We start from the raw sequence: 14,117 nt of genomic DNA, 5'->3' as shown, positions 1-14,117 counted from the left end.
CAACAGGAGGTGAAGTTTAAACGCAAGCTCCCTGAATGGAATCACACCTGATTGATATTCACTCTTTATTGATAATGGAGAAATATTCTGCTCATGTTCAGCTGAATAATTTTGATTTAATTCACAAATCACACATCTTTCTTCAGCCTCCTTCTTGAGTCGGACACAGAGAAGCCGGTTCCTGCTTTTATTCCAATTAGTCTTAACGACTGTGCTAATTCACTGCTCTTCACTTTCCCCCCTAAAAAAATCCATAAAATAATTGCCGCCTGAAAAAAACCGCTGCTGGCAGAGTTAAACTGGAGCAAAGAACAAAACCTCAACTCCTGCTCCGGCTTCAAGGTTTTTTTTTTGAGATATTTTTCTAACGTCCCGTTAATATATATACATTCTCACACTCGACTGTATAGTTGATATTCTCTGAAGATACATCCGAGACCTCTGCAGTGACCTGAGCTGCACACACTCTCTGCTGCAGATTAAAAAACCACTGTGAAGCTTCCTGCTGCAGCTCTTAGTACCTGGAACCTGTTTATATTACCACGACCTACAAACCCCAAATATCCGTGTTGAGTTTTGAAATATCTGAATGTTTGCTTTCTTTTTAGAAACTTTCTTGCCTCCTCTGCGTAGTGGATTGATTTCAGTGTGAACTTCAAAATCCAGATTAAAAGCTCTTTTCAATTTAGCAATAAATACTAAAACCATCATATTTAAAAGACAATACTTATAGAAAGTTCAAAGATTCAAGTGAAATCCGTCTCCCTGATGAAAGTTCTTCCGAAGGAGAGATTGTCCTGAGTCAGCTGACCTGATTTCCTCGTGCAGATCGTTCCAGAGCCTCCGGGGCCTGACTGCCAACGCTCCTTTGGTCCCATTAACATTTCAGCCCTGGTTTCATGGACAGATAACTCTGCCCAAGTATATGAAGGTAGGAACCGGAGAACGGGGCTTTAAAGGGTCCGAAATGAAGCATGAAAAGACAGTAAGACCTTATGTTGAGTGTAAAGAGGCTGAAACGGGAGTGAGGGTGATGTTAAAGATCAACTGACACTGTTAGTTTGATGTCTTGATCAACTTTCTCCTCCACTGAACAAGAGTTTCTTATCTCTTCTTGTTGCCATAGAGTCAGAGTCATCTGTCTTATCTGTTTCAGGATATTAACATTTCCTCAAAATTAAAAAAGAGAAGAAGACGTGTGTCAGAAGGACAAATGAGCAAAATGAGCCGAAGGCTGTTTTTAATTTACTCATCACTGTCCCTGTCTCTATAAAGGTAAATGTACGTGTTGTTATATGTGTTTATTGTCCATGTTTGGTCCATTTATCACATTAGTGGTTGTTATCCACTGCCTCAGTGTTTTCATAATAATAATGCAGTGAAACAAAAGTAGTTTTTTGCCCCATTTCCTTGAATGGAGCCGACGCAGCCATCAAGAGGTTTAACATGTTGGAAGTGTGACCCTATGTTTCATAGCACAAAGGCTCATTACTGGCTGTTGTCAGTACTCGGAGTCCGCAGCACTTTGGCAGTTTGCTCACTCATAAATCCTCTTCTGCTGATATTGGCGAGTCACCATGGAAACAACATCAGCACTAAGTGGAGCTGAAGCAGCAGGCTTTAATGATACAATAAAATCAAAACATTGATAAGAGTGTGAGTTAGAAAAACCAACAGCGTCTGGACGTCATTACAAAACTAGATTCAGCTTTAACTGAGGTCAGAAAATGTCCTGATTCACACTTTGTCCGTCGCCTCCAGGATTGATGAGGAAGGACTTTGTCTGTTTGGCAGAGTCTTGATTCTCTCCTGGCTTTCAGGACGAGCTGCATCTGTTCTGCTCGTCCGGCCGAGGATGAGTGGTGTTCGCAGGCCAGGCCTCACTGCCTCAAAATGAAATCTGTTCTGCTTCCGCACCTCTCGGCTCCGACTCGCCAGACGAGGGGGGGGCGGGCAGCGGGCAGACGGATCTGAGCGGTTTTCACCTGACCTGCCTCTGAGAGATAATCTGACACGTCCGAGTCGATGCACCTCAGGTTAAACTCAAACTCCGGGACATGTGGAGGCTTTTAGACGGTAAACACAGACAGAAGTTAGTTCATGTGGCGCTGAATTGACTCAGTGACCCTATTGCCTATTGTGTCTGTTTGATGCAAAACACACACACACAACTCTGAGGCCCATCTGGGGCCAGTCTGCATCTGACACGAGTGGGAAGCCACGCAAAAGGGGAAACGTTCCTGGAAAAATGTCCCTGAACGTGGGAAGTTTTACCTTTCTGGTTTGTTTTGAATACAACTGTGCTGCAGGAGGAATAAGGAAAAGAAAAGAACACCACCTACAGAAACTCAAACTTTACAAAGACAACTGAATAAGTTGTACAAGTTGTTTTCTGACTGTGTCTCTGTCTCTGTCTCCCTGTCCAGAGTCAGGCCATGCGCATCGTGCGGACGGTCGGCCAGGCCTTCGAGGTTTGTCACAAACTGAGTCTGCTGCACACGCATCAGAACGCTGACGGACAGGAGGACTGCCACAGCGAGAAGAACGGCAACGACTCCTCCATCTCAGGTACACACACACACACACACACACACACACACACACACACACACACACACACACACAGCAACGTGCTACACAGTCAGCAGCATGTTCTCTCGGGCTTGTGTTGTGTTTTAAATGTTGTAGCACTGCCGCACCGCCGGATGGAGATGGAGGAGGGGTCAGTCAGACGTGTGGGGGGGGGGGGCTGATGTAACAGTTCAGGGTTCAGAGTGATGATGGTGCTGATGGAAGAGGCAGAGGGTCTGTTTGTTTGCGGCTGTTAAAATGTGTGAATGTGTCCAGAACAAAAGGCGTATGTGTAGAGACACGACTCTGAAGAGCAAAACAAGGTTGTTATTCCCCCGTCGAGGGTCCAGGACACAACATGAAACAAACCCCGTGTCCCTCACGTTCCCAAGCAGCCACAGAAACACAACAAAATCCAACTAAACTAGCTGGAAACTAACTGTTAACCAAACCATCCACCCATTATCTACCTCTGCGGTCTGGATGTGAGGCTGCTTGGTCGTAGACGGGGGAAGAGGACGTACGTGTCGCCCGATAGGTTACTTAAATATCCACAAGGCAGGAAGCTGCTCCGCCAACCACTTCCTCGTAAATGTAAACAGTCTGGATCGGTGTGTTTTTAGAAAGCACTCTTCTCCGAGCTCTTTCCAGTACAGTGATGTTTTCCACCCATTCACACATTCTATCACAATCTATCACACGTCAGTCAAACACTGCAGGCTCAGCCGCCAGGGGCAAGTTTAGGGTTCAGTATCTTGCCCAAGGGCACTTCAGCATGGGGAACGAGGGAGAAGGGGATCAAACAGCTGACCCTCTAGTTACAACACCCCCCCAACTCAACTTTCTTATCTTTCACCAAAGTATCTGAGAGCGATTCTTTGGAAATCGATGATAAATCTGCTGATAAGACCAGTGAAGATATATAAGTTCCAGTTTGTTCTGAGGAGACGTGTGACAGTTGTAGTTTATATAATTGACAGTGAGCTCAGTCATTGCTTTCAGGACGTGACAACACTGTGGAGCACGTTGGCAGTTTGTTCACACATTCATTCTCTCTGCTGATATTGGCAGCCATTGGTGAGTCACTATGGAAACAACGTCAGCACTAAGTGAAGCTGAAGCTGCAGTTTCTGTCTTTAAAAATATATATATATATATATAAGAATCGTAAATTGCACCGAGAACATCGACGCAGCAGCCAAACAGCTTTAGAGAAAGTGTGTTTGAGTGAACCTCCACTAAACGCAGCCTGTAACACGAGCGGGTCAACTCGAGCATCACTACTGTGCCGACTGTAATTGCTCTTAATGCTGTTTTATGGATGATCGTTGACTGTGGGTTCAATCGTTGTAATTTTTGAGGAGAGTTCACGACAAAATGCTTTTAAACTGAACGCTGACGCTGTGTGGGAAGACAAACCGTTCCTCCCACATTAAAATGTCTTATCTCCAATCCTAAAATATCTTGTATCCTCATCTCATAGTCATGTTTTCAGAGGGTGTCCTTCTGACTTAATAGATAAGACCTACACCATATAATGATGGTATGTGGAGCGGCGTTGCAGTGGTTAGGACACAGCGAAGGTTCCTGGTTCGAATCCCGATTTCTCCAATGTCGGACTGCAGACTGTGCTTAAGATAAATAGAGACTCTAACTTGTCCGTAGGTGGTTGTTTGACTCTGAATACATCACGACGGTGACTTTTCCAGGGTGGACCTTTAAAAAAACATATTGTTTAGTATGAAATTATCTTTTAAAATGTTTTTTTTAACTTATTAAAACCATACGTATCAGTAACATTAATACTTTCACAAACATCAGCGTGAAAAGAACGACCTATAATGACAAAAAACATCTTTGAGAAACAATTACTTGATGTGTACTTTGACTTTTTAACTTGGTCCACGTCCAATCTGCTAACATGGAGGAGGTGGGATTTATGACCTATACCGCCACCAGCCACCAGGGGGTGATCCAGATGGTTTGGCTTCACTTTACATACAGTCCAGCTCAAACAATATTTTGTATCATCAGTGTAGAAATATCTAATAATAACAATAACATTGCTCAAAGACACTTTACAGGATCACAAAAAACACGTTGAAATGTACGACACACGTCGTGATACATATGATTTATCCACAAATAAGCAGCCTGACAGAAAACTGCTTGCGTTTGTCGCCTCATTTACATTTTTGTGTCGCATTTTCATCACATTTCTCAGCAACTGTGTAATTGAGTCATGTGATCATCACTAATGGAGCTGATACCCGAGCTGTGACAGGACAACCTGGGCTGTGATGCGCTGTAGTGTTGTGTCAAATAAAGTGAAGGAGCGCTGTGGGGAAGTGGGTCAGGCAAGATGGAGTTCCAGTGAGAAGCCGCCAAGATCCCCTCCACCCCCGCGTGAACAAGGTTTTCAGCTCATCCTTCACAGCAACACGATAAACAAACCTTATTTTTAGGTCACGGAATAAAAAGAAAAGAACATCACTAAATTGAATATCCATGCTTCCATTAGCTTTTCCGCTGGAGCCAATCCCAGCCGACGGGGGGGGGGTGCACCACCGACAGGTCGCCCTAATGCGAAATCTGAAGCCGACGCATTCCACATTAACACCTTCACAGTCGCATGTTGTCGGGAAGCACAGCGACAATCACACACAGACACACACACACACACACAGAGACGTGCTCATTCCTGCCTGCATTGTGCCCAAGTTGGCGCGAGAGGCCGACGCTGGAGTGAATGTCACGGATGAGTCAACCCAAAGAAAGGAATGCACAGCAGCACTGGTGGGCTGAGCTACTTTTATCCGCCGCCGCCGCCTCGTGCCCGGTCGGGATGGGATGTGCTTTGCTGCAGCTCGGGGGGACACGTGGCTCTGAGAGGACAGACGTGGGGACGAGTTGGACGAGTGTTCCGCTCCCTCGCAGCAGCCGGCACCGGTCCCACCCCCACCCCGACCTCGATGAGGGAGCGTCAGGCCGGCGATACGTTATCTCAACAAACTCCTTCAAGCCCCTCCAGAGACGAGCTCGCTTTCACATGCTGATGAGCCCAGAGGTCACCCACACACAATACCTGTACATCCACACACAGACACACACACACAGTGAAGGGAGCCCACATGCATGCCAATGGACGCCTATACACACACACACACTGTCATGGTGTGTTGAACAACACAAGAGCCGTCATGCACAGCCAATGAGCTTATCTGGAGAACTAATTATCGCGGCGTTGAAAGGAGAAGGGACGGACGAGTGGGAGCTCAGAGGAACAGAGACGTGGAAGAAAGCGTGGATGGTGGAGGGGAGGAGCAGGAAAGAGAGATGGATCGTGGAGGACGAGAGGAGAATGGAAAGATGAACGGCAGATGTGGATTATGGAGGAGGAGAAGGAGGAGGAGAAGGAGAAGTGATGAACTAGGTTGAGAAACGAGGAAAGAGCAGAAAAGACGTTTTTGTTCCTCAGAGAAATGTTTTTCAGAACGATGGCAGAAATAATATATAACCTTAAACAATAGAAGGTTATAATCGTTTTAGCAAACAAACAAAGCGTGTAAATAATGGCTCTCATCACTGGAACTAATAACGCTCGCTGACTGGAAAACAGTTCCCATTAACATGAGATATAACACAGGCGGATCCTTTCAGCAGTGCAGTGAACGCTCAGCACTCAACGCTGGACTGGAGCCTGCAGGACGTAACTCTGATGAATGCTCCTGTTGCCTTGTGACTAATATTCACTTCATGTTCATTATTTCTGTGGAAGAAACTCTGGAAGTTTTTTTTAATAATAATTAATGCCAGCAACACAAAATAGGGCAGATTACTTCACTTTATTGAGTCATAATTATAACTTATTATTATAATTATATCTTAATGAACTTGTTTCTTTTCTAAACAAGCAGTTTGCAACATTTAAACGCGTTTAAGACTCTTTAACGTTATAATACTAATAAAAACACAAAGATTGTGACGTTTCTCAGGAGTCCATCAAACTCATAGACTGTAAATAAAGATGAAGGACCTGGTGGTTCCCCAAAAAGTGAGGTTCCCATCACCCCCTGGTGGCTGGCTGCAGTATAGGTCCTGAATCCTACCTCCTCCATGTTAGTGAATGGGACGTGGACCAAACTGAAAAGTCAAAGAACACCTGAAATTATGTTTTTTGTCATTTAGGGGAGTTCTCTTTAAACTGATGTTAAAACTTTACATTTTTAATAAGTTCTTTCATGATACTAGTCTCTGATAATGTCCCCTAATTTGAGGACAAATTAGGGGAAGTGGTTCTATGAATGTTGTAGAGATGACGGACATATTGTACTTCTTGCGTGTCCATTTTGCGCCAAACTGCAGCACTGCAGTGTATTGGGATGAAGCTAAAGGTTAAATACACGAGGACGACAAGGTGAATTCAGGTGAAACTGAACAGGACGGAGCAGACAAACACACACACACACATACACACAACAGGAAACATTGACAACAGCAAAGAAAAACTTAAACGTCAGGAGCAGAGCGGTTTGAATTCGGTGAAGTTGTGATTCACAGTCAACACAAACAACTGCAGGCGTCGGAGTCGAGGGGGATGAATGTTCTGACACAAACAGAGGTGGAGGTTTCTTCTGGTGAAGCCGTCAAATGAACTGACACAATCCAAAACTGCTGAAGGCAAATGTTATAATTACGAGAAGGTTTTCAAAACCCACTTGGTTAAACCGACATTTCAGCCTTTGCTACAAAATGAGACTTTTCAGCTTTGCCCTTATTGAAATGTTTTAAATCATTCAAGTGTTCTGGCAGTTTTTTTAATCTGTTTTGTTGAACTGAACTGGATGATTTTATTTTTCTTTTACAAAGACATTTATGAAAAATCAAATTCAGTCAGAAGTTTTTGCCAAATAAACAGAGGGAGAACGTTTCAATTCATGTTTGAGTGAAATCAAATGGAACCCGGCTCCAAGGTCGGAGTTAAACGAGTGTGGAGGGAAAGAGAAGAGGAAGGGTTAGAGTTCACCTGAAGTCTGCTTCCATCTCCTCCAGTTGTCAGTGACTGTATATCTGCTTTAGTGAAGCTATAAACTGTACTTTACCCGTGATGTCCCATTAAAAATGTATCAAACACCAGTAAAACAGTGTTGTCAGAGTTGTACATTTTATATTTTCATTGTATTAAATCTCTTTCTGTGTTAATATGGAAACTAAATGACTAACTTCACTGTTTATTTAGTCCTCACTCCAACTAATCTGTTGTTGTTGTGTTTCCTACCCGAATGTGTTTTTGTGTGTCCGCCCATGTGTGTGTGTGTACATGCTCATGCCCACATGTGTGTATGTGCAGGCGTGCGTGCTCATCCACCTGTATGTGTGTGTACTTTCCTCGGCTCAGCTCGGGAGCTAACGGGCGCCGAGAAGACGGCGGTCGTCGCCGAGGAGACGGACATCGATGCAGAGGAGGCGAGCCAGGGGCTGGCGGGCGAGGAGTCGCACATCAACAGAGGAGTGACCGATCTGGACGCCACGGCAAAGACACCGGATCTGAACCACATAGAGAACGAGGTAAATGACCCACTACTTCTGTACTATACTATCAGTACTGATAGAACGTGGCTGAAGGTCAATGAGTGCAACCGATTCATCATTGGAAGTTCTTAATTTCATCCGAGCGTAATTTTAAGGAGGAGATAAACAAACCTGGAACCAAAACTACGAGAGCAAAGAAAAATGAAATGTAAAAAGCATCGTATGTCTCCTTTAAGCTCGAGGTCTGAATTAAATTACTTGATATGGAAGACAGTAAAAATGTAAAGCAGCCACAGTGAAAGTCTCAAGCTCTCAAAGAAGAATTCTGCACCGCTGGGTCTTTCACACTGGAAGCTATAGAGTTAGTTTCTTCCAGAATCACTTGTGAAACTAGGAAACAAAAAGTTTTTGGGTCAACGTGGTGTTTTAATGCGTTAATGGTGCTCGTCATTAAGTAGAACATCTGGTTCACATCCAGGTTTTGACCTTTTTTTGCAACTCAATCCCCTTTTTCTCTTATTCCTCTCATTTCTTAACTGGCAGCGCTTTTAGTAAAGACCAAACAAACCATGGAGCAAACAGAGGTTTATTTATTAATGTTGGATCTGGGGCGTTAAGGGGAGAAGAAGTCCAGGAAAAAGATGAAGCGCATCAACATCTAGAGTCAGCTCAGGTCAGGGCTTTGGAAACCTGGCAGTAGAACCAGTCTGTTCAGGCCACGCTGACCCTCAGCGTCCAAACTTTACACAGACCTGCAGATTTTCCAGTTGAGGCTCTCGTTTACACAAGATTTCCTTCAGGCCTCAGTTTTATTTTGAATAATTCATGCCTGTGTTAACCCCCAGCGCCGTGGAGCCAACGCCGTGTCTGTGTTCATGAGATCTGTTTCCATGCAGCGTCTGTCGGCAGCTGAGCTCCGTGATCCGCGCGCTCGTCGTCCACGTGTTTGTTTGTGTTGCAGCTTTGACACGGCTCCGTCAGGCCGTCTGCTCTGCGGCCTGTGGAAACTCACCACCAGCAGCCGCCGTCTATGTATAACCAGGGAGCGCGGCTGCCTGACTCAGCTGGCCGAGCCGCTCAGTCGCTGGGATTTACAGCCGTGTGCAGGGGGGGGTGATTGTTTTTCTGATGGAGGCGGCAGTGGGAGGACGCCGCTGCATGATGAGGGCACAGAGAGGGGGCAGGGGGGGGGTTGTTACTACTTTACTCCTCAGACTGAAACCACAGGCTCTGCAGCCGGTCGGCAACAACGTTGTCTCATATTCAATTTATTCTGTTTTGATTTTATCATCACTTCCCTCCGCCTGGCGTTGCTGCCGCTGCCCGCCGCACTGGATCCATGTGCTACAACATGTTTTCACCTCCTCTGCGTTGATTAGGTGAAGTGTTGTTTTTCTGGGAGAAATAATTTGCTTTCGGTTTCGAGAGGCGACCTTGTTTCTCAAAATGTCACAGGAAAATGATTGAATGCAGGATTAAGCTCAAATCTGTATTTTATTGGTTTTCCATCTGTGGCTCCTCCTGGCAGCACACATACGATTAACCTGTTTATTTAAATGCAGCGACAGATTATGGTTTTGGTCACTTGGAGGAAATGTTGACTTAAAGGTTGTGGATGACACAATCGTGACGATGTGGCTGACGTTCTTTTGCTGAACTAATCAGTTTAATTCAATCTCAAAATGAATAATCCCAGTAACGTTCTCGTGCCGCCTCAGGACTGTGTGGTCCGTTTGGCTTCTGTACGTCTGGTTGACCATCTCCACCTCCGTTAAAGTGCAGTGCAGAGCCACTTCTCTCTGGGAGACAAACCTAAAGAGTCTTTCTTTAACCTTAATAAAGTGTTTAAAGCTCACAGAGACCTTTTGAGCTACTAAGACAAAGTGCTAACAGTGTGTGAAAAGCCTTTTGGGAGAGCGGGTCCGCCTCCTGAATAGAAAATCCAACAACACACAGCCGTTAGTCAGGTGGATCCGAGCTTCTCTGTTTTTTTTATCTCTTCTTCATATTATCCTGTTCAAGGGGAGAACAGGTGTTATTTATGCGTTTACAACATTTTTGACAACCCAGTTTGTGTGAAGGTTAATTAACCATTAAACGCAAAACAACACGTGCAACTGGTTCACATCAGCAACAACAATAATGAACTAAATCAACCATATCTCACAACAGAGCTGCTGCTGCTTCTTACTCGGAGAATAACAAATCAACGCATCAACATTCATCACTTCTGAGAGAGAGAAGCTGTTTCCAGCTTGTGGAGCCAAGTTGCAGCATTTGCCAAACTTTCCTTTTAGCTAAACAATTATCTCAGAGGGCAAATCTACCAGGCACCACTTAGAACGTGTTCCAGCTGGATTTACCAAGAACCGAACCGAGCCACGATCCACTTTGATCCAGACCCAGACCACCTCTTTGGGTCGGGCTACATTTCGGTCCTTTTGGTCTGAGCCATGTCCTGAAAATCTCTTTCTTTCCACTTCTTAGCCAGTTTCCAGGTCACATTATTTATTTATGAAAACCGGTGGTAACATGGCTGAAACCTAATTCAAAGGAACGTTCCTGTTTCTCACCTTTCCGCTAAAAGTGTTGAATAAATCTCCCTCTTGCAGGAAAAAGCCCTGATCTGAAGTAAACTCGGGGTAATTATGTCGTTCCTCAGGCAGCTTCAATTAACCGTTAATAATTAAACGGACAAGCTGTTAGGCAACAATCCAGGGCCGGAGTTTATTTAAGCTTCTCATCAAGAGCCCGACGACGACGTTACGTCACTTCAGCTGCTCCCAGGTTCAGGAGCTAGAGACTCTGAGGCCATTTTCTGGGTCTTAGTTACAAAACCCAGCGACTCAGATGTCCAGTCCTCGGGTCCTTAAACGTTAGAGTTATGAGACCTTTTCATTGCAGACCCAGATTGAAAGCAACGCGGCGTGAAATCACTGGAACAACGAGCTCCCCGCGATGACCGCTGTTCTCAGGTCATTGGAAAAAGTGTGTGTAGCTGTTTTTTGTGCATACGTGTACGACATGCCCCCTCCTTCTTTAGTTCTTGTCCCCTTGACAGATTAAATGGGAATGTGCATGGACACGTGGGGGGGGAGGGCAGCATCGAATAAGGAGCACGTGCGATGCGCCTGTGTGCCTTTACGAAGTTAGCGCCCATGTGTGAGGATTTTTCATCACAGAGCCGTGCTTGTGTTTTCCCCGAGCGACGGGATTTGATTCACTGCAGGTTTCCTCTGGAAGCTCATGAAAGGGAAAGCAGCCTGTGAGTGTTAAAGTTCACTCTCCTGCCGTCAGCTCCCTTTTAGACTGACAAGTCCCTCAGCGTCCAAACCCTCCCAGAGGACGCTGGGACGCGGGGACGCACATATCAACACCACCTCTGGCTTTTTCTCACATCCACGGCTTCAGGACAAGCTCGCCTCCGGGATCAGGGAGAGAAAGTGGGAAGACAAAAGTCGCAGTTTGGAGAATAACAGCAATTTGCACGTTTTCAAGAGGCTGCGCTGCTTCTTTTTCTTATTTTGGCAAGAGACTGACGGTAATCGATGGTTCCAATAAAAGGCGAGCGCCGAGCACAACTGCCTGAAACCAAATGTCAAGATGATTTCGAAGCCTCAAAACAAAGTGTCTCTGTGTTGCATCAATCTCGTGTTTATGAGCTCCTGTTCGAGAAAATATCAGTGTGTGTGTGTGTGTGTGTGTGTGTGTGTGTGTGTGTGTGTGTGTGTGTGTGTGTGTGTGTGTGTGTGTGTGTGTGTGTGTGTGTGTGTGTGTGTGTGTGTGTGTGTGTGTGTGTGTGTGTGTGTGTGTGGCCCACTTTCAGACGCTGTCAGGCAGGTGTAAACACTCTGATCTCTGAGTGTCGCGCCACAGGCAGCACTCCACCGGCAGTGCGCTCGCTTTCCGTCCCCCCTCTCTCTCTCTCTCTCGTACCATCAGACCTGAAATTGCAAACACACTCTCACATGGGTGGATTACTGAAGGGGTCTAATGGACCCCCCCGGTCCAGAGCCTCTTTGTAGTGACTGTTTGTGTTTGTTGTTGGAAAGTCACAGAGTCTGGTTAAAAGTAGGGATGTCCTGATTGTTGATGGTGTTTCCGCCCATTTCTAATTGTTGGTTTATTGGTTTTGTTTGTTTGTCACAAAAAAACTGAATCCACAGATTTCCACAAAACTTAGAAGGACGGGACATGTGCCAAGGAAGAAACCTAGTGGATTTAAATGTGGATTTCATGCTGTTGGGCCTTGGTGGAGGTCGGCTCTCTCCTACGTCCCATCAGACTCTATAATAATCGAGTATCTATATCATTTAAACCTATATAATTTGATAAGAGAAGCACAGACAATTTGTAGTTTGTAGATTTCTAATAAATCAAGGCGAAGTGCAGACAGTCGTAAGATACCAGTCCAAGAAATGTGCCTGAAAATTGTTCATCAAGATCCTTTTTACTATTCCCTGGGAAATTGGAGAAAAATGTCAAATAGTTCTGCAGTGTGCAATAAAATAAAAATCCTGGATGTCTACAATATCACATCCTTCCACTAACTAAAATCTGTGACCTTTAAAGCCGTATACGTGAAGTTTTCAGGTTCCCACCGACTCGATTGATCACTCACACTCACTCCTGCACATGGACTTAGTTTCCCTCCTGCGTCGGCCTCTCTCTATGCCTCTATCACTTTCCACTCCATTAACTTCCAATTTGCGCTGACGTTCATAATCCCCTCTTCAACCCGGCGCCGTGTTTGTAGCGGGGATCGAGCATTTAGCGCCGAAGTCGCCCCAAAGAAGATTCAGACGGTCGCGTCGCTTCTCTTCTCTTCAGAGACGCAGTGTTATGAAAGGATTTAACCCACCGAGTGTGTTCAGCTGTTTTCTGTCACACGTGTTCGGCCTTGAAGATACAACGAAATGTCCAACTCTCTGGAAAACAGGAGAAAAAGTGCAGAACTTTACAGGAGAATGAGATTTTTAACCCAACGAGATTTACGGTAAACATTTATTTGATCAATTTAAGGTTTTTCCTGTGAGCTGTGAAAAACTGTGTGTCTGCTAGAGTTGCGGGAAAGATTTTCCTTTTCCTTATTCCACCGAATAACTTTGGATCAAAAGACCACAAATCACAGCGGGACATTTGCAGAAGAGACAGCGAGGCAATAACCTCGATGTCTGGATTACCACGACTAATATCCTCGAGAGACCGAGATGCAATGCAGCCACGAGACGTTTCGAGTTTTAAAGGGCACAGCTCTTCAGATTTTTTGCTGAAGTAGAAGATCTCAACAAAGTGCTTCACGAAGTACAGGGTCACGCGCGGCATAGAAAATACTTAATAAGAATTAAACTTATTCTGGTGGCACCTGCTGAATGACTCAGCTCGATAACAGACTGACTTTGTTATTTGGCTGCGATACAAGTAAAATAAGCTTGATTTTTTAAAAATCAAATTGTAAGTTTCTATTAATAAGTCAAACGTGGTGACAGGGAAATTCAAAGTATTTTCCCGGCTCAATGACAACACGTTTAGCAGAATGGCTCTCGGTGTAAAACCACTACTTTGTAATAACTGTAATTTGATTTGATGCTGTGACGTGATGTCACAGGCGAAACCACAGGGGAGAGATCTCCCAGGATTCTTTCTCAAGAGCCCTGGATGAGGTTGTAAATCTGTAGCTGAGGCTGTTAGTGGTGAACGAAGCCAGAGCCTGTCTAACCTTTTAGTGTTTTATGGCCTGTGTGTGTCTGTGTGTGTGTGTGTGTGTGTGTCTGTGTGTGTTTGTGTGTGTGTGTGTGGGAGGGGACAGTGTTTGACAGACAGAGAGAAACTAGTGTAATCACAGCTGGAGGAAGAGGAATGAAAACTTCCTGAATCCCTTCTCGTCCGTCTTTACTTTCCTTTCCGTCTCTGTCTCTCCCCGGTCTTCTGTCCCTCGCTCAATGAGTCTAACAAGAGGCTAAAAGACAGAGACGGACTCCAGCTGCCTGCTAACAACCTGCATTAGTGTGTGT

The 14,117-nt window shown here is 45.0% G+C and overlaps 1 protein-coding gene across 2 annotated transcripts in view; it reads left to right on the top strand.

Annotated features, from left to right (window-relative positions):
• Positions 1–14,117, top strand: part of nos1apa (nitric oxide synthase 1 (neuronal) adaptor protein a) — a 114,448-nt gene that overhangs the window by 83,780 nt on the left and 16,551 nt on the right. Inside the window, exons 6-7 of one of the 2 annotated variants that reach the window (XM_035176468.2) lie at positions 2,427–2,568; positions 7,970–8,139. In XM_035176468.2, coding sequence (XP_035032359.1) covers positions 2,427–2,568; positions 7,970–8,139 — 312 coding nt within the window. Of the gene's footprint in view, positions 1–2,426; positions 2,569–7,921; positions 8,140–14,117 lie in introns of both variants that reach the window. The other variant, XM_047342897.1, reaches the window with a different exon arrangement.

This window comes from Hippoglossus stenolepis, chromosome 14, assembly GCF_022539355.2.
Source record: "Hippoglossus stenolepis isolate QCI-W04-F060 chromosome 14, HSTE1.2, whole genome shotgun sequence".
NCBI classification, from domain to species: domain Eukaryota; kingdom Metazoa; phylum Chordata; class Actinopteri; order Pleuronectiformes; family Pleuronectidae; genus Hippoglossus; species Hippoglossus stenolepis.
Note: the sequence above shows the minus strand (reverse complement) of the source record. Positions and strands in the feature narration are given on the sequence as shown.